This window comes from Plecotus auritus (assembly GCF_963455305.1).
Source record: "Plecotus auritus genome assembly, chromosome: 8".
NCBI lineage: Eukaryota > Metazoa > Chordata > Mammalia > Chiroptera > Vespertilionidae > Plecotus > Plecotus auritus.
Genome location: NC_137782.1, coordinates 76,246,488 through 76,273,379, shown reverse-complemented (window position 1 = coordinate 76,273,379; position 26,892 = coordinate 76,246,488). Strand labels below are relative to the sequence as shown.

Sequence of the window (26,892 nt, the reverse complement as noted above, 5' to 3'; positions counted from 1 at the left end):
TGCTTGTTTTGGCCCATACAGGTTTTTCTGTTGTTTTTTTTTTTTACTCAAAATGCATTCACTTCATCCTCCCCCTTTGCTGCTTTATGAAATACTAATTCTCCATCAGACCCAACAGGTACTTCCCAGATTCCTGCTTCTATTTTCCCATCATACCTTGCACTGACTCTTAATAGAACACATATCAGAGGGTGTTATTGCTGTACATTTTTATCTCTCCTCATCACTCAGTTGAAGTTCTCATGTGTTTCATCTCCAGCCTCTAATGGAATAACTGTCCTGACAGAGAACTCACCACTTCAAAGGTAATACATTTCATTGCAATGATCTTTCTTTGCAAAAATAGCTTCCCTAGTTTCAGAAACCAAATCTGCTTCCCTGATATATAGACCTATGGATTCTCTTCCTACTGATTCAGTTGCTTAAAATTCCTCCAGATATGAATAAGGCTTCTCATTTCATAATTGGAAATAAGTCTCAAATATAAACGTACTGAGAGTGGGCAATACATGAATAATTCATTCTAAAGTGTAAATGACTGATAAGAGATTTTTCCATAAGAACAAGAATTTATTAGGCAAACCTAAGGGTAGGATCACTTGGAATACCAAAGACACCAGGAATATGAGGACACCAAATATTTGATATAGTAGAAAGAGCATTGGGCTAGGATGTGAAAGAAGGGTCTTACGTGATTTATTTTATGAGAGCTTTGTTTTGTCATCTGGAAAAAGAATCATTTGCATTATGAGTATAATTGCAGATTTTGTTTGGAAGCAGCCCCGCTCACTTAGGCTGTCTTAAGCCTTTGCTCTGGCTTGGTCTTCATAGCTCTTTCTTAGCTCTGGGTGGGCAAAACATTGTACCTGTGTCAGTGAGCTTCATCCTCGTGGGGCTGGACTGATATTCTTGGTGCCAAAGATGCTATGACTTACACCACCCACCACCACGTCAATCAATGAACCTTTTATTCTCACTTGGCTTGAACCTTTCTCGCCCTTGCCTCACAGCCCTGCTTCATCAGAGCTCTTTATGGTATTTGCATCATAAATATTTGCAAGTAACACATTTACTGTAGGTAACACATTTTATTATGATTTTATTATATATTCTCTTTTCCTGGAGTTTTGTAAGTAAAGATTGCATAATAACCAACTCTTTATTTGCCCTAAGTTCTACACCACAGAACCAGGTCAAATCACAACTGCTCGATGCACTAGACTCAATGACTCAATAAATACTTTACAAAAATAATGTAGTTATTTTCCCTTCTTAAAACATAAAAAAAAATTAGGATTTCCTAGACTTGAGTCCTCCTCCTCTTTTTATATTTATTTACTGTGAATATATTGGTGAAGAAAAAAAAGTTAAGATGGTAATAAAATGAAATAGATGACATGAGGGTCCAAAGTTATTTTCCCATTTATCTTGCTTTCTTATCATTGAAAAAGTGCTATTTTCTGTTTTTATGTCTGACTTTCCTGCAGCCTTCTGGACTTACTAAGGCATGAACAGAAATTCTGCCATTCTGAAGCCTTTTAGTAGAATCAAAGCATTAGGCTAATATTGGCCTTTTATTTTAAAAGCCTATTTAAAACCAGGCCTCAGGTTTGCCCCTAAAACATCCATTTGCCCCCCACCTCTACCCCCTTAGTTAGGCAAGGACATTTTGGACACTGAGACTTCAGGAAGGTGCCTCATGACTAAATAATATTTGGTTTAAGGTGGGTGCTTTCTTGTTTGGATATATTTCTATTGAGTTATTTTTAAAGACATCATCATACATTCCCTTTCTCCTCCACCTCCCTAAGCCCTGTCTGCACTCTCACAGAAGCGATTACACAGTCTCCCGATGACAACTCCAGAGAAAAGGTTGCGCTTAAGTCACATTCATATTAAATAAGTTATAGATAAAAACTTAAAATGTTTACAACTCCAGTCTCTTTCCCCGCTCTGCTTCGCTAGGAAACCCTGGATCTGGGTGTGAACTGAATCCTACCCACTGTGGCTTCCAGGTTCTCCTGGCTTCTCCGTCCTCATCCTCCTTCCCACACCACCCCTAGGAGGAGTTCCACGGAGGTCTGTGGGCATCTTAGATGGCAAGGGTGGCTTCAGATGGCCGACACCAGGCCTGGCGCACATCCCTAGTGTGATTTAGGAAACATACGCATGTGGTCCATGCAAACACACACGAAGGCGGATAAGAGGGACTGTGCTCCCGGTCGCAGATCAGTGCAGTGCGTTTGTGTCTTAAATCCCGGAGGTGGTCTCTCTCTAATACTCCCTGGCCTCTTGGAACTGCTTGATGTAATCCTCGTCCGAGGGGCTCTCGGTGCACTTCTGCCCGTTGTTGGGAGGCCGGGCTTCATTATACCTGCTCCAGTCGCCCTTGCAGAGGATCCAGGGCAGGACGTCCACCTTGTAGTGCAGCTCCGCGGAGAACTCAGTGCTGATGAGGTTGGGTGTTCCTGCCCCTTTGCCCCTGGTGATGAGCTGCATGTTGTCGCCGTAGCAGCAGTGCTGGGCGGCCAGCGTGGTGCTCTCCAGGGACAGCATGGAGCGGATGCAGTACCGGGCGCTGGGCTTGTAGATCTCCAGCTTCTCCTTGGGCCCGCTGGCGTCCTTCCAGCGGAAGTCCTTGCGCTTGATGCGGTCGAAGATGTCTGCGGTGCTGTAGGCCACCTCGGTGGGGTAGGAGCAGGGGCAGCTGGGCAGGTCATTGATGACCTTGTGCATGTACTTCTTTAAGAACTCGCTCTTGCAGCTCATCCATCGCTCACAGCTGTCCGTGTCTGAAAAAGACCACAGAGAAACCCTCTCACCACATGCAAAACAGACAGCAGGTGACATTGCCATCTACACCCCCCTCCTGCCCCCCAGCCAACCCCTGGGCCCCTGGAACCACAGGTCCTAGCTCACCTCCCTTTAACTTGGGAAGTTTGAACTTGACTACCTGTACACCATCACTAGATTTAACCATCATTATACTGTATATGCTTTATATTTTTAAATCTTTTTTGGAAATATATGACATTATTATCCCTAAGTCTAAGTTTTAGTAGATATCTACAAAAAATACAAATACAAAGGAGGATATTGGGATATGGGATTACCATACCCCATTATCACCCATAAGAAAATTAATAATAATTCAGAGGGCCATTTTAAATCTCCTCTTTCAATGCATGGTGATGGAGTAGAAAATGCTTACAAGCAACATTTGTAGGATTGAGTTGTATTTCTGCCAGTCACTGACCAATTAAAACTAGATCTAGTGCCCTAACCTCTTAACCTTAAGCACTAAATGGCGACAATTATTGTATGCAAATCCATATGAAAAGATGCCTCTAAAGGGAAGCGGCTGGCTGGTGGCCCCAGCTTTTAAGGAACTTAACATTTAGGCCAAAGGCCCCCTTACCTATAAGGCTGGAGCCTGAACCCACCCCCATAGTTGTGTTTGGCCTTTGCAGTATGAAAAATAGTGAATTAATCACTAACAGTTAAAATAGGTGGTTCCACATATTAATATGGCTTCCTGGTTTAAAAAACCAAAAGATATGTTTATGCTGGTTCTGCATTGCTCTATGGGAACAACTGGCTGAGTGAACAGGTGAAGAGTGACCACTTGTGCAAACTAAGGTTGAGAGAAAAAAAATCTGGTGGGCTGTCTGTCGGTAGGGAACACAGTCAGTTTCAATGAAGGTTATGGGGAAGCAGGTTGTGACAGATCATGGACGTCTTCAACGCAGGTGAGGGTTGTTCAGAGGGCACCAGGTAACCATTGAAGATTTTTTTAAAAAAAAACTATGTTTATATTGCATTTTTTAGAGAGAGAGGAATATAGAGAGATAGGAACATTAATGGGAAACATCACCGATCAGTTGCCTCTTGCATGCCCCCTGCTGGGAATCGAGCCTGCAACTCAGGCATATGCCCTATTGGGCATGGAACCAGTGACCTAGTGGTTCCTGGGTCGATACTTAACCACTGAGTAACACCGGCTGGGCCACTGAAGGTTTTTGAGCCATAATGAGCTATTAATTGAGCTGTACAGTCAGAAGATATATTCAGTGCTGATATCAATTGTAAGAGTCCAGGGAGGGAACAGCAGGTGTGACCAACAGTGGTTAGAGAAAGAAGGCTGCTAGGCCTTGGCGGGCTTGGGGATAACGGGAGGAGGACATTCAAGATAACTCACCAGCTCCGACCCAGGTGCTTTGGAGGCTGGTGGTGTCATGAGTGGAAATCAAGTGGCCAGGATGGGGGTGGGCAGCTTGGAGGAGAGCTCGGGGTCCTCTTCAGTGGAATGAGGAAGCGAGATGGGGCATCTCTCAGGAGCTCAGGGAGGCCTGGCCTCATTGAAAAGTGGGGGCTCTTGTGCTGGACTGCCTTGGATCGAACCCCGAATCTACTATTTAGTAGCTCTGTGACCTTGAGCAAGCTATTCTCCCTCACTGTGCTTCAGTTTTCTCATTGCCGTCTCATGAAGTGAGATGAGGATTAAACGGGAGGGAACACAGAGAGGACACGGGCAGGTTGTTGCCCACAGGGGTGTGCTGAGGCTCCTTTTGGCTCTGAGTTCTACGATCCCAGCCCTGCAAGCCCCTGACTGAGCAGTAACTGAGTGGAGATTCCATCCTGGGAAGTGTGTGTCTGCAAAGTCAGTGGGGGTCTCCTTCAGAGGGCAGGGTCTTTCAGAAACAAAATTCAGTGCAGCTCCAGAAAACGGCCTTGTATTTTCCCTTTAGAGTGGCAGGTCATCAAAATTCATGTACCTAAAGGACATCCATCAACTTATTTTTATCCATCAAACTTATGTAGATGTCCAGTGTGAGGGACGTGTTTTAAACGCTTTACAAATACGAACTCATTTAATTCTAGAACAACTCTATAAAGTAGGCACTAGTTCCTCATACCATTTCACAGATCAGAAAACAGGGGCAGTACTGGATTAAGAAACGACCTTGTGCAAGAAATATGCTGGGAGAATTGGACCCCATATGAGGAAAAGGAAACATTTAAATGGATCCGAGGATGATACTGCAAAAGCAAAAGGAATGTCCAAAATACTAAATCAATATTTGAATAAAAAAGAATCAAAAATCTTACCGACTTCAAACAGTTTGGTGGCATTAAATTCCTCGCTTCCTGCAAGCAGACTCACTTCGGTGGCAGCTGTCCTGAAGGTGTCTTCAATTCCTAAACACAGACAGGGCTCATTTTCCCTCGGTTATATGGAAAAAGTCCCCACCCCCGCCCCCAGATTAAAAAAACAATACACCTCAACAAAGCCTTTTTTTGTGTTCATTACTACTCATGGGTAGAAACTTGCCAACAGAGGAAACAGTAAAAAGCAGGTAGCAGAACATAAAATATATTAAAACCCCAGATACCATGTGCAGCATGAAATCAGATCCAAATGTGCCTGACCAAGTCCTAAGGAACTCAGTCACTAGGTCCCAGAGTGAAGTTTGGGGCAGTGGGGGACACATATCAAAAGGGTTGTCTGCCTGGTGGTGTCAGTATGACAAGCTAAACTAAAGGCAGTGGCCAATACCAGTCTAGTGGTCAATACCAGTCTTAAGGACGGACTGACTGACTGGGTTCAATCATTACCTGCTGTGTGACCTTGGGAAAGCCACTTAACCTTTGTGTAACTATTTTCACATCTGTAAAATGGGGAGAAATAAAGGACCCACCACACAGAGTTGAATGAATTGAATGAGTTATGTGTAAAGAAAGCACTTAGACTAAGGAGTAAGTTGCAAGAGTTAGCTGATGTTGTTCCTTGAATATTTGTCTAGCTCATTTTGAGGATGCAGTAGTCCATAGCCAAAGACCAGGTATCTCATATTCTGAGACTTTTAGCATTGTTGATAATGCTTCAAAAAGAGTAAGCTGGGCTTGTCATTACTTGCTCAGAGGGACTGAACCCAGCTTGCTTCAAACTTTTTGGCTGTCCTCCCCTTCCAAACTTCCACCCCACCCAGACTTCCTTTACAGACAGGAATCCTGTGCAAGCTGAGGCAGTCAGACGAAGCAGGAGTTGTGGGATGTAGACAGATTGGAGATCCTTGGCTGCCTATTAGGCATGAATTGATTTCCTTTAAGGGGCTCTCTTTGATTTTAGGTGAGGCCCCTTGAACTTATTTATATGGTTGACCTATGGGACAAGCTTTTACAATGCAATCATTACCAGGCCAGGAAGACCACCTGCCCTGCGATTCTTTTCAATATGGTTGAGAATCAACACACCAAATAAGAAAAGAAATTCTGTAAAAAAAAAAATCCTTCATGTTCCAAGACAGTCCTGAAAAGCTGGAAGAGTCAGGAACAGAGAGGCAGAAAGGATGGAAGGAAGGCAAGGTCCGATGAGAAGAAAATGTGGGGGCAGGGCTGCCGGCCACATTGCTCTCAGTGTTAGAGAAAATGAGGAGGCAATATTAAAAATGGTGGCAGAGAAGACCCTTCCCCTAATAAGCTATCTAAATGGACCATCTTGGGTCTGGATGCCAGCTCTGGAAGAGAAACAAGAGGCAATCCCCCGAGCCCTGATTTTAAATGCTGTCTGTGTCCAGGTGTGGCTGAGCCTGATACCCTTTCTTCTGCTGGAGGTGGAATAGTTTCATGGTTAAGAACATGGTCTCTGGAATTAGACTGGCTGGACTTGAATTCCAGGTTGATCATTGGCTGCCTGTCTGACTCTAGGCAAATGAAGCCCAGTGCCTCAGTTTTCACAACTGTTAAATGGGCACAATAATAAATACCTATTTCAGAAGGCTATTGTAAGATTAAATGAAATAATACATATAATGACCTTAGAAATTTTCTTGATACCAAAAATACTAGAAAAACCCTTTTTCATAATCATATTTTTTGTTTCTTCTTCAATACCTTCACCACCTTCATATTTATCTTCATTTTCTTTTGTTTCCTCTTATCTTCATCATTATCCTTTTCATCTTCTTCAGATTCTCCTTCTCTTCCTGCATTTTCTTCCTGTACTCCCTCTTTTCTTCCTTATCATATTATTATTATTTATTGCTTTTTTTTTCTATCCATCCAAATCCCATCCTATCAGACTTCTAACTCAGCTTTATTCAGGAAATTTTCACAGGAAAAGCATCTTGATTGCTCCACTTTCTGAAATCCATCTGCATGGCTGACAGGGCACCAGCCCAGCCACTTCTGATATTTCAGCCCTATTTTCTACACACACCTCTTGGCTAACACACACATGCCCAATCTTATCCTTTCTCTCCTCAGAAACCCCTTTGCCCTTCTACTTTATTTATTTATTTATTTATTTATTTATTTATTTATTTATTTATTTTATTTATTGGTGTGTGTATGTTAATCCTCTCCCAAGGATATTTTTCCATTGATTTTTAGAGACAGTAGAGGAGAGAGAGAGAGAAACATTGATGTGAGAGAGACACATAGAATGGTTGCTTCCCACATGTGCCTTGACCAGGGCTGGAAACGGAGCCTGCAACCTACGTACCTACCATCTCTCTCTCTTTCTCCAGTTCTTGACTGGAATTGAACCCAGAACCCTTCAGTCTGTGGGCCAATGCTCTATGCACCGAGCCAAACCGTCTAGAGCTTTTTCACTTCTCTTTTGGTCCAAATCTCAGCCTTACAATTTGAGAGCATAGTTCAGGGGTAGGAAATGGAAGTCCTGGGTGCAGAGATTGACTTTTCTGTGCCTGAATTTCTTTGAGATGAAGCTATGTGAAATATGTGGTTTCTTGGGAGAGCCTACGATATTATTTTAGACTAGAGGCCTAATGCACGAAATTCGTGCAAGGGGCTCAGCCCTTGCAGCCAAGGCGGCTTGCCTTGGCCCTCGCAGACCCGGCTTCATCCAGAAGGTTGTTTGGCTGTCTGGTCTAATTAGCATATTACACTTTTATTATTATAGATTGGTATTCTACCTGGAAGTGGGGAACACACAGTGAATGTAAAACTACAGACCAGGAGTTGGTAAACTTTTTGTAAAGGGTCAGAGAGTACTAGTAAATACTTCATGCTTTGTGGGTCACATATGGTCTTGGTCACATACTCTTCCTTCTCTTTATCCTTCTTTTCTTCTACTTCTTTTTCTTCCCCTCCTTCTTCTTTACGTCTCCTTAAATGTGTGTGGACCACACAAAAACAGGCTGGAGTGTGACAACTACTGCTACTGACAGTCACAATCATTTTTCATCTCCAACATCTTTCACCCAGTAAGCCCATTACTCGTCTCTTGTCTCAGTCTGGACAAGACTGAACTTGAACTTGGAGCCACAACCCTGCATGAACCCACCTGGGCAGTTTGGACGATCACACGTCCGAGACTCTGTGGCGGTGCACGCGTAGCCACAGGACCTGGTCCGCTTCTGGTTGCCATTCCCACAGGTGACGCTGCAGACAGACCAGAGACTCCAGTCGCCCTCCCCATCGGTGGAATCTGGAAGGGAGCCAGGGAGACAGTCACAGCCTCACCAAAAGAGTCCCCAAATCCACCCAACAAGTAGCCTGCCAATAGTCCCCCTGCATCACGCTCAATGTTGGAGGGGCCCAGATGCCTGCTGGAGTCAAAAGGCTTACAGCTCCAGGGTTCATTTTAGGGATGAACCTCATGCAGGCAGTGACTCTGTCTGAGGATTTGGGCACTGACGTGGTCAGCCCATGACCAGGGCCTGACAGTCCCAACAGGTGCCGAGTGAGTGCTTATTGAGAATGCATACATTTGCAGAGCATAGGATCATGAAATAATATGATAGGTATTTAGATGACCACCATTAGTTTCTTACCTCCCTGTGCCTACATTCACAGTGAAGAGAGAGAGAGAGAGAGAGAGAGAGAGAGAGAGAGAGAGAGAGAGAGGCTATGTCCCCTAGAATCTGTGCTAGCTTTGGCCTTAGGAGGCCTGGCAGCTTCTGACTTTTGCTCTGGGGAATCCAGTTGAGGCTCAACCTGTGAATTATGGGACACCACATGGAAAGAGAGAAGCCACATGAAGGCCCACCAAAACACTAGACATGCAAATGAAGCTTTCATGAACCTTCCAGCCCTTTGCAAAGGACAGCTGAATGCAGCTGATGCCCTCAGGAGTGGAGGGACTGCCCCGTGTGGCCCTCTTTGAACTCTCGAGCCATGGGATCATAAGAAATAATTAAGTGCTGCTGTTTTCAGCCATGACATTTGGGGATGTTTTGTTATACAGGAGTAGACAACAGATACCCAATGGTGAAGTTACATGGTTCTTTGAGGTCATTGCTCAATATCCATCTTATTGAGCCCCTATTACATGCCAGGCACAATTCTGTGTATGTAGGGTATATCATTAAACAAAATTTTCAATGATTCCCTGTGCTGGTGGAACTAATATTTTAGTGAGAAGAGTCAGCCAATAATTGGTAAACAAAAAATGAGTAAATTATACAGCAGATTACAAGTTGGTGAATGAAATGAAAGGAGAAGCAGACCAGGGTAGGGGGGTCTGGATAGTGAGAGGCTGGTGTATTATCAACAGTAAATTCTTCTTCTTAAAAATAAGAAACTAAGCCCTGGAGTGATTAGGTGACTACCTAAGATCACAATGGAGACAGAAAGGAACACGTGGGCTCTAACGCTAAACTCTTAATCTCAAAAACTTGACTCTTTCCGAAGCATCTCCACTCAGAAGTAATTTCTCCTGATTTAGCCAAATGCTTCTACAGCCTTGGGCCTCTGTGGGTGCCAAGCAAAGAGGTACAGGCATGTGCCTTACAGGGAAGGGGTCCTCTCCATTCATAACAGGTCGTGGTGATTGTTATTATGTAGGCCAGGCAAGAATGCAGTCCACACATGTTTCTACCTGAACTGCAGGCCCTGTGCCAGCCTCCCAGGCTGTTGTTTACATGGCGTTCACTTTGAACACTCCTCAGGCAAACACAGGGCCCCCAAGTCTCCTCAGCACATTCAGCAGAGGTAGGGTGGGGGGTGATTCATGGTGTTCTCTTCCCTAAGCCAGAGTAGAGCATTTGCTCACACATCGCCTGCCCCTGGGGGCCCCCATTCATTTCTATTCTCTCCCAAAACAAATTTTTCCAAACTTTGATTTTCTTCTAAGAAATGGTTTTCCAACCACATGGCCAAGCAGATATTTGAAACGACTGCTTTGTGTGATAGAGCTGGGCCTGCTTCCCCAGCCTTAGCTTTCCTCCTCGCTCCCCTCTCTTACTAGGCATGAACAGCAGAACTGGATGCTTCCAGAGGGACATATCACAGAGGTAGGGGTCACTGCTGCTCCCTCTGAGACTTTGCTAATTTCACCAGGAACACCAGAGGGTGCTTGGAACAACCATGTGACTGCACTCTTGTCAGTGGGAGTATCCGGGTGCAGAGGGTTATACGCACATGTGACCACATTCAACCACAACCTACATGCACCCACGAGGCCAGGTTTGTTAAAGGGAACAACAACACTGAGTCACAAGCAGAGATTATAATGTCTTTAGGTTCATAGGAAGGGGGCAGTGGGCTAAACAGAAAAAGCTTATTATACCACAAAGTTAGGGTCCATGTCACCTGTGTGATGGTACAGGCACAGGATACATGATGCCAAGGGGTGTCTTGTTTGACTTAGCAGAAGCAACAGGGCCCCAACGATCTAGAAATCTCTTGCAACCTTTCCTCAGTGTGGCAGTAATATGGAGAGCTAATTTTGGGCAATGTCACTCTGAACTTTGAGATTTTAGCATTAAACTCACCATGATGCTTATATTAGAACCTCTGCATTAGATACATTCTTGTTTTGGGATCTTGGATCAAAATTATTGGGTGTCAATAACTGTCAGATTATGTAAAAAATGATGTCCATGATTCCACTTCCCTTTGCTTACTCTCCTCTCACACTGACCCTAGCCCAGCCCACCTGACTTGCTTTGGCCAATGGGAAAACAGCAAATGTGATGCAAACAGAGGCTGCAAGAGTGCTCCTGTATTAGGGCTTGGTCTCTTGCTGCAGGGAACTCTTCCACCACCATGTGAGGAGCCGGGACTGGGTCCTGAAGGGTGAGGAAGAAGGTGGGGAGAGGCCCAGCCATCTCACTCCCCAACTGCCCAGCTGGGATGCCAGAATTGTGAATAAAGCCATCCTGGACCTCCAACGCCACCCCCCACTCCGCACTCCCGCCCCCACCCGCCCCCCAGCCAGCCCAGAGCACAGCAGAGCAGTCCAGACAGTCTGCAAACTGCTGAGAGATAATGCATTTGTTCTTTTAAGCCACTGAATTTTGGGGTGTTTTCTGAAGTAACAAATGTTAACTATTATACATATACCATCACATTTTCCCTAAGATACGTTCTCTCGACGGTTAGCAGACTCCAGAACCATGAAGGAGTTCTCATCCTAGCAAGTGGGTTCTTCATGCCTTTATTTTAGATGCTCATGAAGTCATTTATTTTCCAAACATTTTTTTATACGGGGCCCTCAGAGTCAGGCACAGAACATTATATCACCAGGCATTTAGTCATTTCTACTGGGCTAGTATTGAAATAAAACCACCTCCTAGGAAGGTGTTGTTATGTCAGCTCACAACCCTAGGCCTTCGTAGCATACTGTCCCGGATGAATGCTCCAGCAAAGGCCCCTTCCTTGGGGATTTCTATTTGTTTAATGTGTTCAAAGGACAGAAAGGGAACTTCTCACAGTGAACAAAGATTTGAGGGCAGGAGTCCTTTCTGCTAGAACCAAACACTAGTTCTCATTCGCTCACCTACCAGGCAGGGAGCATTGCTCAGAGCAGAAACTGAACATGAGCAGCAGCAACTGCAAAGATGGCAATAATGACAGTAAAAAACAGTCCCTGAGATTTGACAGCCCCTGTCTGTGACATCCAATTGCTCAGCGAGGGAAGAAAACAATGCACAGTACAGTGAGTGACAGCTGGTTTTCAAGGATGTCATTTGAAATTTTAAAGTAGTCATTATACTGTTTCAAGCACTAGAGTTCAGTGGCCCAGTCATGATGTTTGGGCAACTGAAGTGACTTGGGTCTTGAGTCAGGTGCTGGCAAGCCTCCACCACTAATCCTAGGAGATAGTGGCTACCAATTATTGAGGGCCTGCTTTCACCAGCTGCCCTGCCTAACACACTGATTTAACTCCTGTCACAATCCTGCAAGGTAGGTGGAAATAGCTTCCTTTTACAGGTAAGGAAACTGAGGCTAAGAGGCATTAAGGTACTTGCCTAAGGACACACAGCTCAAACTTGGCAGAAGTGGGATTAGGTCTGAGGTCTGTCAGCTCCTGCTCTATATCCTGTTCTATATTCTGGCATTCTAGCAGTTCTACTTCTGGCCCAGGTTGGCCTCCTTTCTTTAAGACACCCACTTATGTGGCCACAATTTAACATTACAAAGGAAAGCCTTTGAAAAAAATCACTGAAATCTATTAAAATAGGATCATGATCAGTTAAAGAATTTCAAAGAATTGAGTCTCAACCTCGGTTACAATACGCAGTGCCCATTAAGTTTATTTTTCAGATTGTTCTGAACAACTTTGGGAATGGTATACTTCTATTTAACAGAAAGACATTTATTTGAACTCTTTTGTTGCCCTGGGTGAGACCCTCAGTATCTACACAGAAGGTATTTAAAATGCAGTATCTCAAACACATACAGTCCAAAGTTGAGCTTACTCATGTTTCCATGATCACAAGTTAGGTCTAACTAACTTCTGTTGTGTACTTTATAATTTATTTTAAAGATGCCATGCTATTTTATTTATTTCACCTAGAATTTTTTGAAATACTATTTGGCCACATACATTTAAATTCTTACTAAAAATCCTACCTTCAAAAATCTGAGAACAAGATCCTCCAGAAAGACCAATTCCTGTAGCAATTTCAGCCTGTCTCAGACAAGGGAGCAGGCACTTAGGTACAGTGACTTGTGCTGCTTTATCATTGCATGAGTCTCTCCTTCCTGAGCAGTGTGCTCACTTCCTGTATCTTCCACAGCATCTAATCTAGGGCTACATACTTAGAAATGGCACTATACTTTCTTTTTTTAAAAATATATTTTATTGATTTTTTTACAGAGAGGAAGGGTGAGGGATAGAGAGTTAGAAACATCGATGAGAGAGAAACATCAATCAGCTGCCTCCTGCACACCCCCTATTGGGGATGTGCCCACAACCAAGGTACATGCCCTTGAACCTGGGACCTTTCAGTCCCCAGGCCGACGCTCTATCCACTGAGCCAAACCGGTTAGGGTGGCACTATAGTTTCTTGCTGATTGAAATAAAAGAGGACTCAGTTTAGCCAATGCTGAAGGAATTCTGAAAATTTCCCTGTGAGCCAGTCTCAGAAGCAATACTTCATTCATTTTGCAAATACTACTGAGCATCTGCGATATGCTGAGAGTCTTGGAACTACTCCAAGTGTGGCTCAAAGGCCAACGGTGTCAGCCTCACCTGGGTTCCCGCCCTTTTCTACATCTATGGCATCAGAAGCTGCACTTTAACAAGAACCCCAGGTTTTTTGTGTGCATATTGAAGTCTAAAAATAACTGATTTAGAAGTATTATAAGGGACACATTTTTCTTTATAAAGTAGCAATCCTGATATCTAGTCTAATGATGAGGAAAATACTAAGAGAGACTCCAAAATCACAAAAGATTGAGTTTCTTCATGGCCCAGGGATCCTGTAAGTTTCAGATGCAAGGCACTCTGTGGGTATCATAGGCCCAGAAAGCTGGGGTGAGGGTGGCTGAGGCAGCCACTGTAATTGCTCCAGTAGAAGCAAATTGTATCCTCAAGATTGAAATACAAGATGTTTTAACATTCATGAATTCATCTGAGGGTGCTCTATAAAAGCTTTAGTGGAAGAGCTGTTTCTAGAGTTAGTCTTCAAAATTCAGTGAGCATGGGGATAGCCTGCTGACCTTGGTTGAAAAAAGAAACAAAGACCGACTGAGCCCAGGTCTCACTGTTGGACATTCTAGTTTAGCAGAAGGTCGGCAGTAGCCCTCAACCTGAGCTGCACATTGGAGTCACTCATGGAGCTTTAAAAAACACAGATGTCTGGGCCCCACCTCAGAGATCCCAACTTACTGGCGAGAGAAATCTGGGCACCAAGGTTTCAAACAATTCCCCAGGTGAGCATAATGAGCAACTGAGAACTGTTGATTTCAAATACTCAGTGTTCCAGAGGCCCCTGGAAAGTTCATTCAAACATAGGTTTTGGGGACCCACACCCAGAATATCTGATTCAGGCAGCCCGGGGACCAGGAGACTGCACATCTGCATTTTTATCCTGGTTCCAGATGATGCTGATGCCACCAGTTTAGGGACCACACTTTGAGGACCATTAGGATAGAGGGATGGGGTTGGGGCTAGGACTGGTGTTTTTTAACATGCAACCAAGGGATTCTGATGCTGAAGGTCTAAGGCCCACTCACAGAAAAAATGTTCTGTGTGGGCTGGGCAAACAGGTTTAGCCACAAAACTGTGCAATGTCAGGCTAGCACCCAGGATCCTGTGTGCATTGTTTCTCTGTTCAATCGCACTGTTCCAATCTTTAATTTCTATCTTCCAATCCAAGTGACCATTTCTAGATCCACTCCCCTGTCCTAAAGAATGTGTTTACTCCCCCCTCCCCCACACAAGAGAGGCAGAATAAATAGTGATTAAGAGGACAGACTTTGGACCAACTGACTGAGATAAATTCTTGAGGTCAAGTTTCTTAATTTCTCAGGCTTCAGGTTCCCCATCTGTAAAATGGGGTACTTGGCTCAGAGAGCTGATTAAATGAGCGCTACATGTTAGATGCCATGAAGAAGGATTGGTGCATGTTAAATGCTATATGTATGTTGGCTACTATTCCGAGTCCTTCTTCCTGGAAAGTAGATAAATTAGACTTCTTCTGGGAATGCGGAAGTTTTCACGAGTCTCCTGGCTGGAGCTCTCTTTCAGATCCCCTAACATTTGATGTGTATTTCCACAATGGCACTATTTTGCTTAATCAGTTAATTTTTCTCCCCTTGTCCACAGATAGGTGAGGCCCGCTGTAGGGAAGGACTATGTCTTACTCATTTTTTATTCCCAGCACCTAACATAATACTGATCACAAGATATGCTCTTAATAAATGTCTGTTGAGCCCTGACCTGGTGGTTCAGTTGATTGGAGCATTGTCTCATACACCAAAAGGTTGCAGGTTCAGTTCTTGGTCAGGGCACATATCTAAGTTGTAGGTTTGATCCCCAGTCAGGGCATGTGTGGGAGACAACCAATCAGTTTGTCTATCACATCGATGTTTCTCTCTCTCTCAAATCAATAGAAACATATGTTCAGGTGAGGAAATAGATAGATAGATAGATAGATAGATAGATAGATAGATAGATAGATATCTGTTGAACAACTAAATGATGCAGCTGGAAAAAAATTATCTTGCTGTTTTGAAAGTTGTTGAGTGGGGAGAAATAACTCTCCAACATACAACTGGTCTTTCTGCTGAAACAGAGATATAAGGGTGAGAGTTCATGACAAGTCATCCTCATCATACAGTGTTTGCACCTAAGTCTGCTGATGGTAAAGCCACAGAATATCCCAATGATGGATGCATTTATAGGACTGCAAATATTCTATAGCAAAAGACACACTGTCTGATTTCTCACAAAGTCTGCTTCTTCATATTGGACACACAGAATACATTTCCCAGCCTCCTTTGCAGCTATGTGGGGCCATATGATCAGGTAATGCCAATAAAATTTGAGCAGATGTAATGTGTGTTATCTACAAGCTGAGTAGGTTAATAGCATGTGTACCTTTTTCAGGCTGCATTTTCCCCCTTGGCTGAGCTGGGTATAGAGCATCCATTGGATAACTCTCAGGCCCTAACAATTGGAGTAGTGCCAAGATAGAAGGAGCCTGGGTTCTTGAATGACTGAGTGGAGCTGAGTTCCCCAAACCCTGTCTCCCATTTCAAATTAAAAATGAACTTCTATTATTTAAATTACTGAATTTGAAAGTTTTGTTACTTCACCTTACTCTAAAACATGAGACAGTAGAAGTTCCTACTTGGGGTCTTAAAATTTATTGGTGGGGAGGTCTCATTTGGACAACCCTTGAAGCATATGTTCATGTGGATTCTCAAGGGCCACACTATTGCCAATGTCAAACATAACAGTGGCCTAGTCAAAGAAAGCAGCTGATTCATTTCTTTTACCAAATTATTTTTCAATATACATTTTTACAGTAAAATATACAAGAGAACTGATTTGCTGATTTCTTCCTTTTTATAAACAAAACTATTTTTTTTTTTGAAAAAAAGAACCTCAAAGACCCCTGACTAAAAAAAAAAAAAAAAAAAATTCTCTCCTAGGATAATTGGTGTGATTTTAAAATTATAGTCTTTCCAGAAAAATGTGGCTGCTGGTGCCTCCTTGGGGCTTCTGTGGAATAAAGCCTTTATGAGGTACGCCTCATAGAAGACCAAAAGCCACATACTGTAAACTGGGTTTTACTTGGATACATTTCCTCATCATCCTCATTTATTCTCCCCACCAATTTTATATTACTGGGTGGTAAACTCACCATATTCTGGTTGCTCTTTGGTTTCAAAAGACCGGTGGCCTGGGGCCGGACGGTCCCACCCCCGGGGAGGGTTGAGGAAGTTGCTGTCATCTGAGGTACTGTCGTACTTGTAGTCCTGGTCCCCGCTGTTGGCCCTCGACAAGGACAAGGACCTCTGCCACCAGGCCCACCAGTCAGGGGATGGGACTGACCAGCTGGGCTTATTCTCCGGATGCTGATCTTTATCTGCTTCAGAGTCAGGACCGTCCACCACCTCTATGGTGACCTGAAGAATTCAGAACAGGCCAGGGTCAATGAGGAGTCAATAGCCTCCAAGCTGGGTGACCCTTGGAAGAAAGTCTGGGATACCAGAGGCAAACGATGGATGTGTCCCTCATGAAGGATAGCAGAGACTGCATGGTGATACAGAATGGAAAACATCCAGGGATGGCTCAAATGAACCCCACGATTAGAGAGAATGAAGTACATGGGCCTTGGGTGGAAGGAGACAATTCATCACTAGGGTCACTGATTTACTGAAGACTACATTGCTTGGAAGTCTCTAATTCAAGGAGTAAACATGTACTATATATGTTCCTGAAGTGACTCAAGAATTATAATAAAACTGAGCACTTATTGAGTACTATCTCTGTACCAGGCATGGTTCTAAGTGCTCTTCCATATATTAACTTGCTTAATACTCATGATGACCTTATAAGTTTGGTTGATTGGCCCCTATGATTGATGATTTGCAAAGATGGTCCAGATAATCCCTCCCATCCTTGTATGTGTGTGCACACTCCCATCAAGAGGTGCAGTTGACTTCCTCTCCCTTTCTATTTGGGTTGGCCTTGTGACACACTTTGTCCAATAGACTGTGGGAGTAGTTACAATGAGACAAATCTCATGAGATCTTGCAGCTCCCATTTTCATTCTCTTGGAATGTTCCTACCATTATGTAAGGAAGCCCAGCCTAGATGACTGTGCGCATAGAGACCACATGAAGGGAGAGGCTGCAGAAAAGACAACTGAGGTTCCTCGGCCACTGGCCAGCTCCATGGTCCCAGTCATACGAGGGGGGCTATCTTGGATCCTGCAGCCTGGTTGGGTCATCCCATCTGATATAATGTGGTACAGAGATGAGCTCTGCCAGTTGAGCCCTGCTCCAATTTCTGACCCATAGGGACCACGAGCAATCCGATGGTTGCTGTTTCAAGCTATTGAGTTTTGGGATGGTTGTCAGACAGCAATAGATAGCATTTTATAGACAGAGAAAACTGGCACACAGAAAAGTTAACAACTTGCCTAAAGTCACACAGCTAGTATCTGGCAGACGTGGCTAGTGTAGCTCCGGAGCTCACGCTCTTACCCCAACTTTGTCACACTGCCCCTCTCAACAAGTAAGGAACAGAGGTATTGTCCCCTCATGCAACCAAGGGAGCAAAGAGGCCACAGATGCCGGTGATGCTGGGTGCCACAAGTTGTGTAGAGATGTGAACACAAGGTCCCCAAGGTCCAGGCTTTCACAGCTGGGATTTTCACTTGCCCTGAGGCCCAGACCCAGCACATACACCCCTCAACCAACCCTCAGGTTCCAAACAGATAGTCCCAGAGCCAAGGTTAGAACTTGCTCCCTAATTTATGGAGCCTCATTTGGAAGTCACGGGGCTGGAAGAATGCAGTTCTTGGCTCTGAGAGACAATCAACGTAGAGAAACTTGTTTTAAAAATATAATAAAAACTCATTGGGTTCCTTTGGCCATCACATAGCTCTTGCAACACCCCCTGGATGAGTTATGTGCAAATGAATCAGAAACACGTGCTCCAAGTAATCAGCGCAAGATGTACTGGGCAGATGGATTTCTAGTTTTGCCCTAACCCGACATTTGAGAGAGTTGCTAGTATGCTCTGCCAAATTGCACCAGGGTGTGCCCATCCTGAGACAAACAGCCTCTTCCTTCTGTGTTAGGAATGGGAAAGTTTGCATTCTTCTCACTTTACCATTCAAAGGAAGTTGCTCAGCTGATGGTGAGCCTGGGCTGTGGCTTGGTGTGGTCCAAACACAAGATCAAGAGTGTGGCCTTCAATACCAGAGTATACTTGGGCTGTGGCAGGTCAAGTGTATCATTCCTCTGGTGTGGGATGCCTAGAAGCACACCATTGGATTTATTCCATGCTACCACCATTACCCCAGTCTCATAAGCATCGTTTGCATATGTATAAATAATGATGAAATTTTTAGTAATCCTCCAAAAAGAAAAAAAAAAGAGAAGAAAATGAATGCATCATATGTCTTGTATCATTGCTGTTTGCTAGAATGGATGGCTGCTGGGAAATGACAGTGACTGGGACCCACACACAACCCTGGAAGGACAAGTGCAGAAGGAGTGCACAGCTAGGGAGTGACAGGCTACTGAGCCTTGGAGGCATAACATTTCTCCTCTGCAGTCCCGTCCCCCTCAGCCTGCAGACAGAACAACTGAGCCTCAACAATCATCTGCATGGCTGTTAAGGGTCTTGGAGGGGAGAAGCTGCCAAGAGCCAGGCAAGCCTGCAATTATGGTAATGAAATCAGTCTCTGGGTAGGAGATAAGGGGGAACATGCTCAACGGTTTTGGTATTCCATTTGTATTCAGACTGGAGTCAAAGGGATTGCCTAAACAAAACGTGCCCTGCAATTTCTCCAAACTGGGAATAAAAACAATTTCATGTTTTAAGCTATTACCGTCAATATAATTCTTTTTCTTCCAAACTGGTGCTCAGATCCAAACAAAATAGATTTGTTGCCTGGCCAGGCAATGAGTAGCAAAATACAAATTTACTCCAAAAACTATATCGATGACTAAATCTCAACAGTTTAGAGGTTTCTTTTTCCCCTTTAATTTCTAGCCACTGCCTCAACTGAATTAACAACAAAAAAACAAACAAAAAAAACACCACACAAATCTTAGGATCCACCCTTCCCTACAGTTAATGTGGAAACCTCATACTGATATCAAAAGAAGAAATCTAATCTTGAACCTGAAATTTCATAGGCATACAATTAAAAAGACTTAATGAGCATGATCAATGACTTCTCAAATGATGGGGATTAGTTTTATGTTTCCTGTTGCTCTCATTCTACTTATATGTTTTTTGGCATCAAAGAGTCCTTTTATAAAAATGTCTTGAACAATAATCGATGTGATGAGCTTAAGGTGTGGGAGTGAGCACAGCAGATTTCCAAGCTGATAAAGACTCGAGATCTTACCGTCCTTTCTCTTCCTTGATGCACGTAATTGAAGTACATAAGTACATTTGTTTTTTCTGGACTTTTCCACACCATGAACCAAGACAATAAAAGAAAGAAAACTTTCAAAATATCTGAGCCCAACTTCTGGCTGAGTCTCATCAGCTTCAAGAAACAGAGCTCTATATCACTGCCAATTTGGATAATTCTGTCCAAAATCCACATGTGAGGATCCTAGGCAACACTACCAGTTTCTTTCTTCCTTTGGGTAGTTAAAACATTTATTAGAAACATTTATTATACTTTCTCTGAAAAGACCTTTCTTAGGGAAACTAACAATTTTCAGTCTTACTGATAATAAACTACAATATACAAAAGACTTGACAACCTGAACAAGAGAGAATCTTCTAGCTCAATGGTCCTGTAAGCCTTGTGAGCTTGATGACTAGGCGGGCATGAGTTGGTATTTCCCAGATAGTAAAATAAGCCCTGAGAGGTGAATTGATTCCACAGGAACACAGAGCACCCAGGGACAGTAAGACAGTCTCCAGCAAAGGATTAGGCCCAAGATTACATACCCTCCTTCCTTGACAATGTACTACACACAAACACAATCCTATATAATAAAGAGGTAATATGCAAATTGACCATCATGCTCTTGCACAAAATGGCCGCCCCCATGTGGTCACAAGATGGCCAGCAGGGGAGGGCAGTTAGGGGTGACCAGGCCAGGAGGGGAGGGGGTGACCAGGTCAGCAGGGGAAGGCAGTTGGGGGCAACCAGGCCTTCAGGGGAAGGAGGGCAGTTTGGGGGAGGGAGACCAGGCCTGCAGGGGAAGGCAGTTGGGGGTGACCGAGCCTGTAGGGGAGGGAGGGCAGTTGGTGGGGTCCAGGCCTGCAGGAGAGGGCAGTTAGGGGTGACCAGGCTGACAGGGGAGGGTAGTGGTGGGCAATCAGGCCAGCAGGGGAGGGCACTTGGGGGCGACCGGGCCGGCAGAGGAGGGCAGTTGGGGGCAATCGGGCTGGCAGGGGAGCAGTTAGGCGTCGATCAGGCTGGCAGGGGAGTGGTTAGGGGGTGATCAGGCTGGCAGGCAGGTGAGTGGTTGGGAGCCAGCAGTCCCGGATTGTGAGAGGGATCCCAGATTGGAGAGGGTGCAGGCTGGGCTGAGGGACACCACCCCCCCAGGGCACGAATTTTGTGCACTGGGCTTCTAATATATATATAGGTGGTATTATCATTTTGATTTTTACAGGCAAGGAAACTGAGGCATAGAGAGTGGAGTAACCTGCATGAAACCACAGAGGTCAATGAAGAATTGAACAATATAGACTTGTTCCCATGGGTGTAAGGGCCCATGTCTTGGGCACAGAAATTTCTTTGATTGTTACTCAGCCAAACCTGTCATTCCAAGAGTATATTAGAGAAAAAGGAGGAAGGGAAATCAGAAGTAGAAGCCCATACAACAGTTAGAGCCCTGTCCAACTCATTTGATTGTATCTTGTGGTACTCAAGAGGCCCATGTAAATACATCTGTTCAAGAAAAAAATAGGCCTTTAGATGACTATTTTTAAGTCTCTCTCAATGGAAGAAAAGAAATAAATATATTGGTTGAAATGATTACTAATGTCAGCTCGATCCAAAAAAGAAAAATAGTTGGTTGTGACTAGCTACCGTGGTAATGAATTGATGCAGTAAGCCTAATAATGAGTTTATTTTAGAGATTTTTGTCTTTGCTATCTGACCATCAGCTACAGACTGAAGCCCAGCCAAGGATATGAAAGTTCAAGTGTAACTTGTCCTGGGGGATATCTTTTCTTTCCTGACTTATTTATTTATTTATTTTTTAAACAAAACCCAACCTCTAGTATTGTTTTAAATTTAATATGGAGATTGGGTTCAGGAGTTTGAGGCTATTTCTTTCTATTTTGCACATGGCTGTTTTTTTCCCCTCACTCATTTCCACAGCCTGAAGCCAGTCTTTAAAATGGAGAGCCTGGCCCACTTGGAATGGAGGCCACCTGGCTTATGGTCATTTAAAAAAAGCTATACAAAGCAGGGCTTTTAAAAGCATTTCCATTCCTAAAAGTCAAGAGGCCCAAGAGGGATGTGGCCTTTGCCTGGACTCAGCATTGTCACTTTGGAAAGGTGTGGGCTGTTTGGCTGGAGGGACAGTGGCTCCCAGCCCTGGGGCGTGGGAAATGCTTCCAGACACTGGATGGGTTGGGGGTGGTTCAGAGAGAGGGGTATCGAATTCCTGTTCAGCTACCCAGCTCCAGTCAGACATAAATAGGTGGGGGTGAAGGGCAGTTTGCCAGAGGAAGGGGGAGACAGGCCCCGGGCCCTGGCAGCGGAGGCCAACCCACTGAAGCAGCCTTCACCTGTCTTCACTCGGCTCCCAGGGAGAGAAAATGCTTTCAGGGGACCTCGGTGACCAGCAGGGCTGTCTGCTTGGCTGAATCAGCCTGTGTCAAACCAGTGGATTTCAACAAAAGAGGAGTGATCGCAGGAAGGGGTGAGGGCTGCCAACACGGAAACCATCACCCCCTTTTAGGAAGTACCTCATCTTTTAAAGGACCACCAGGGAATTGGTTTACTCAAGGGCAGTGGTGCATGGGGCCAGCACTGTGCATGTGTGTGTGTGTGCATGTGTGTGCCCACCCCTGTGTATGTGCATTCTCACACACTTCCACGCAGACCTAGGGCAGGGGCTCCCATGGGTAGCAGCTGCTTCGTTCTTTCTTTGACCATCTTTTTGAGGGACAGACATTAACCTTTTGTAGTCTAGAAAGAGAAGGCCAGTAAGGTAGCTCGATTTTCTTTTCTCTAGGGCCAACAGGTCATTTGATCAGTAAAACACCGGCCACCCCACCCTCTGCACTTCCTATGGAAGGTTAACAGAAGCAGGGATTGTGCAAAGAGAAAGGCACTCCCCCAGCTGGACAGTGGGCAAAAAGATGGTGTTTGCCTACTCTTTTGGCATTTTTTTTTTTTTTTTTTTTTTTTTTTTTTTTTTTTTAGTTTCATGGTATCTGGGTTAGAGTTTCATTAGTTTCTAAGCCATTCTGCCAACAACGTGATATTGGAGCTATGGGGAACCTATGTTCTTGGGGCCATGGTGAGTTTTGCTGTTCAAAGGATAACTCGAAAGTTTGGGACCTCCTAGGCGTGGCCCTGTTCCTCTTCCTGCCCTGTACTCAAAAAGCATTTCTCTCAGAAGCAGCACCTGGAGGTGAATTTCTTGCTCCTGGGCTGGGGGGCAGGAGGATGGAGGAGGTAAGATAGAGTGAGAACAAAGCACCGATTGTTACGTTTCACCTGTTCTAAGTCTATATGAACAGGTGGCTGGGGGTCTCAGAGGAGAGGAGGGCAAATAATTTCCGCTTGTACTATCTCTGCAGCCACAGCTTTGTGACAGCACGTGGGGAAGCTGCATTTGATAAAAGTCCAAGAGCCTTTGCCAGAAGGAGCCACGTGTGGCCTTCTCATAATTCGTCCTCCACTCAATTCTCTGCTTCCTCGTCTCTCAGGTTTTCTCCACACCTGTGAGCTCCAGCAGCCCCTTCGGTCCTCAGGAAGCCGGGCAAAACCATTCTGAAAAATTCTTTACCTCTCATCCAGCTAAACAACACAGCTTAAGATGATCAAAATGAATAGCAACCTCCACTGCTCTCTGGAGCTCATGCATAGCTCTGGTCACAGGAGCTGCGGAGGGCTCAGCATTACGCAGTCGTCTTTTTCTTCTTTTTGGAAAAATAATGTGGGTTTCCCAGCTTCGTGGATCCCAACTGCCTTTACACCATTGTTCTTCCCTAACATTTAGGTAATATTTTTAAAAGAGTCCCTGTGCGGTCTAGGTGGAATATGGGGATTTCCTGATGGATGAATTTATCTGGGAGAGAGAAAGGGGATCCTGAGAAATTTGGTTCTTAGGGGAAGCCCAAGGACTTAGCAACATTTCTGTGAGGGGAAGCATTCCCAAGGCTTTGTGTTCCCCTGCATCCAGGCATATTCTCATAACTTTACATTAGCCATTTTAAAATCTATTACTCTCATAGCTCAGTCCTCAGCAATAAGATCCACAGTGACATTTCCCACCTCTGGGGAAAAAGTGTGAGCCATAGAAAGTCTAAAGTTGTTCCAGGCATGGCCTAAGCACCTTGGGAGTAAGGGCAGTCTGGTCCCATGAAATCTATAAACAAGGAAAAATCACTTCCTGTAGATAAATGCATGATGGGGAGTGATGTTGAGCAACAATAAGGATATGTCTGGGCTTTTTTTCCCCCCAATCTGCACCTCCCCCAAGTGGATCCTTTGTTCTTTAGCAGAGAGCCAAGTGGCCAGTTCCTGGAGAGAGGGCAGTGGAGCAAAAGGCCTGTTTTTCCAATTAATCAATGAGCACAATGCAAGACTCATCAGACATATTAATTGGGGCATGCAGTGATTTCTGTGCATGGGTTGTCAAAGAGTGACCTCCAAACCATTGTCCACCTCTGTACCATCAACCCTGATTGCCCTGCTCTACATCTGCCCATCTATTCAGTCTGTGCACCATGGAACATAGCAATTTTTTTCCCTCTGTCTCCATGACCCCTTGTCTCCCACACAGTCTTCGGTGGTAGCTGGGATTTTCACACCTATGTCATTTCCTGGAGGAAAAAGGCCTTACATTTCTTAATTTCTCAGAACCTAACCCAGCATTTTTAATGCAGTAGGGGTTGGCCTACGTATTCTAACTGAGGTGTATTCCCAGGGATATTTGGTAGTCACCAGGACACTGGTGTTATAAGCAAAGCAACTCTGGTCAAGGAAACCTGATCTATAATGGTGTCATGTAGAGAGGGTCCATCTTGAGGGAGAGAGACAATTAACTTAATTAGGAACCAATTCCCCTGGGGGTCAGGTTCAGGAAGCTTCTGCCATGTAAACTCATGCAGAGAGGAAGAATAAGGAAAAGCTGTCCCTCCCCAAATGGAAAGAATTAAGAGCAAAGCTGAAGAGTAAAGAAGAAGGCAAGAGAGAAGAGAATGGGAGCTGCCTGGGACCAGGTTGCCCAGGAGGAAGTACCTCTCTCAGCTCTCATGGGATCATCTGTGGGAAGAAACAGAGGGAGATCCAAGCAGAATGGAAACTTAGAAGCCTGTCTCTGAAACACGAATTGGTGGGGTGAGTATTCCTGAGAGCCGGAGAGCCTGAATTTGAGCCTCCAACTACAGTTTACGAGCCATGTGACCTTGGTCACACCAGAGTAACTTCCTGAGGCCTGACTGCCTGGCTGACAGTATTGAAAAAGTGACACGTGCTTCATAAGGGTATTGGGAGAGTCAAATCGGATCAACATCTGCTTTGTAGTCTACTGTACTATTTTGGTGGAGGTGAATACTATCTTTTTCAATCCCAGGCACCCCTTTGCATAGCCTCTTATTTCCCTCGGCTCCATCCCATTCCACCTTAGTGGTGTGTGTTCATCTCTTCCTTAGGAATGTCTGTTCTCACCTCCCTTCTTATCAAAAAATTCTTTATCAGTCATTTACACTTTAGAGCCACTGAAGTGTTGTCACCCCCTGAAGGCATTTCTGGTGTCCAAGACAAGCTAGAGGCTTGTGAGGGAGAGGGCCTTCCTGGGCACCTGTGAAATCATGCGATGATTTGCCTCATTTACTCACGTGCTAGACTGGCCCTTTCCACAGCTACCATATTTCATCAATTTCAGGGCATATTATTTTATTTGGTTTTTACATTTTAATGCCTCTGCTATAAGACTGCATCATATAATCATTGGTGTGTCATAATTTAATTAGCAATGCTGGTTTTTTTTTTTTTAGTGGTTTATCAAATAATGGTGTATCTCACAATCAAGGCTGTTACATAGACGAAATACACTACTATTCTTACAGAGATAACATGATCATAAGCAGGATTCATTAAGGAGTTAACAAGGAAATGAGGGAAGGCAGGAGTTGCTTTGAAATCAGATCAGGCAACGAAGAGATGGACTGTTTTATTTTCTTGCACCTTTCAGCTGCTGAGTCTTACCTGGATATTTGGATTCTGTCCATTGATATCAGCTTTGGAAAGATCTGGAAAGTTTGGTAGATCAAGGAGGAAAGATCTTGGACCATCTCTTTGCAATGAAGGGTGCCCAGTCTCTGGCTGGAATCGCTGTCTAGAGAGGGGCTGGTGTGCAGCCTGGTGGTCCAGATGCTCCCCTGGTGCTTCTTTGGAGAAAGGAAAGCTGCTTTCTGACGTAGAGTCACTTTCCACATTGAGGTTATTCTAAAACAAACAAGAAAATGAATGAGTAAATAGGGCATGATTTTAAAACATCATCCTTAGCAGTCTATTAAATTCGGGAGCAAGGACAATGGCAGTGGCTGGAATTAAGCCAGGATGGTATTCCCAACTCATTTCCATCCCCTGTGGTTTAATTTCTCCATCTTCAATTAGCCAAATCACCGGGAAGCTTCTTCCAGCCTGCTACTTGGGAATTTTCTGAAGGCAAATGAGTTATGGGCTATGTATTAAACGTCAAGCATATAAACACAAAAGTACTATTTTGAAGGACAGTAGGTGCTCATTTAGAATTGAAATCAAATTATGGCTTCCTTTTCATAGCTTCAACTGATTAACCACTCCTGATTTAAGTTATCATCATATAGTCCAGAGTTTGTTTCTTTGGTGCGGGTCATGGAGCAAAAGATCTGACCAAACTGAGTAAAATACTTGAGCCAAATCATTGATTATATGCATTCATCCATTCATCCATATCTCCTTCCTTCCTTCCTTCCTTCCTTCCTTCCTTCCTTCCTTCCTTCCTTCCTTCCTTCTTTCCTTCCTTCCTTCCTTCCTTCCTTCCTTCCTTCCTTCCTTCCTTCCTTCCATTCATCCAATCAACAAATGCCAACCACATGCTAGGCACAGGAGATAACAGCCATAAACAAGACAGACATGGGCCCTATTCTCTTGGAATGTACATCTAGTTGAAAGATATAAACAATAAATATATGGAGAAATCGATAAAATCAGATCAGAGAGTGGTGAGTGCTAAGAAGAAAAGAAAGAAGAAAATGATAGAGAGCAGCTGGGGACACTATTAGGTAGCTAGGGGACGTTTCTGAGAAGG

The 26,892-nt window shown here is 44.3% G+C and overlaps 1 protein-coding gene across 1 annotated transcript in view; it reads right to left on the bottom strand.

Annotated features, from left to right (window-relative positions):
- Positions 1-553: 553 nt before the first annotated feature.
- Positions 554-26,892, bottom strand: part of ISM1 (isthmin 1) — an 80,040-nt gene continuing 53,701 nt past the window's right edge. The window contains exons 2-6 of the mRNA XM_080686491.1: positions 25,806-26,045; positions 16,566-16,830; positions 8,309-8,452; positions 5,110-5,199; positions 554-2,792 (exon numbers count right to left, since the gene is read on the bottom strand). Of these exons, the coding sequence (XP_080542617.1) occupies positions 2,275-2,792; positions 5,110-5,199; positions 8,309-8,452; positions 16,566-16,830; positions 25,806-26,045 (1,257 nt within the window). The 3' untranslated portion in view covers positions 554-2,274. The remainder of the gene's footprint in view (positions 2,793-5,109; positions 5,200-8,308; positions 8,453-16,565; positions 16,831-25,805; positions 26,046-26,892) is intronic.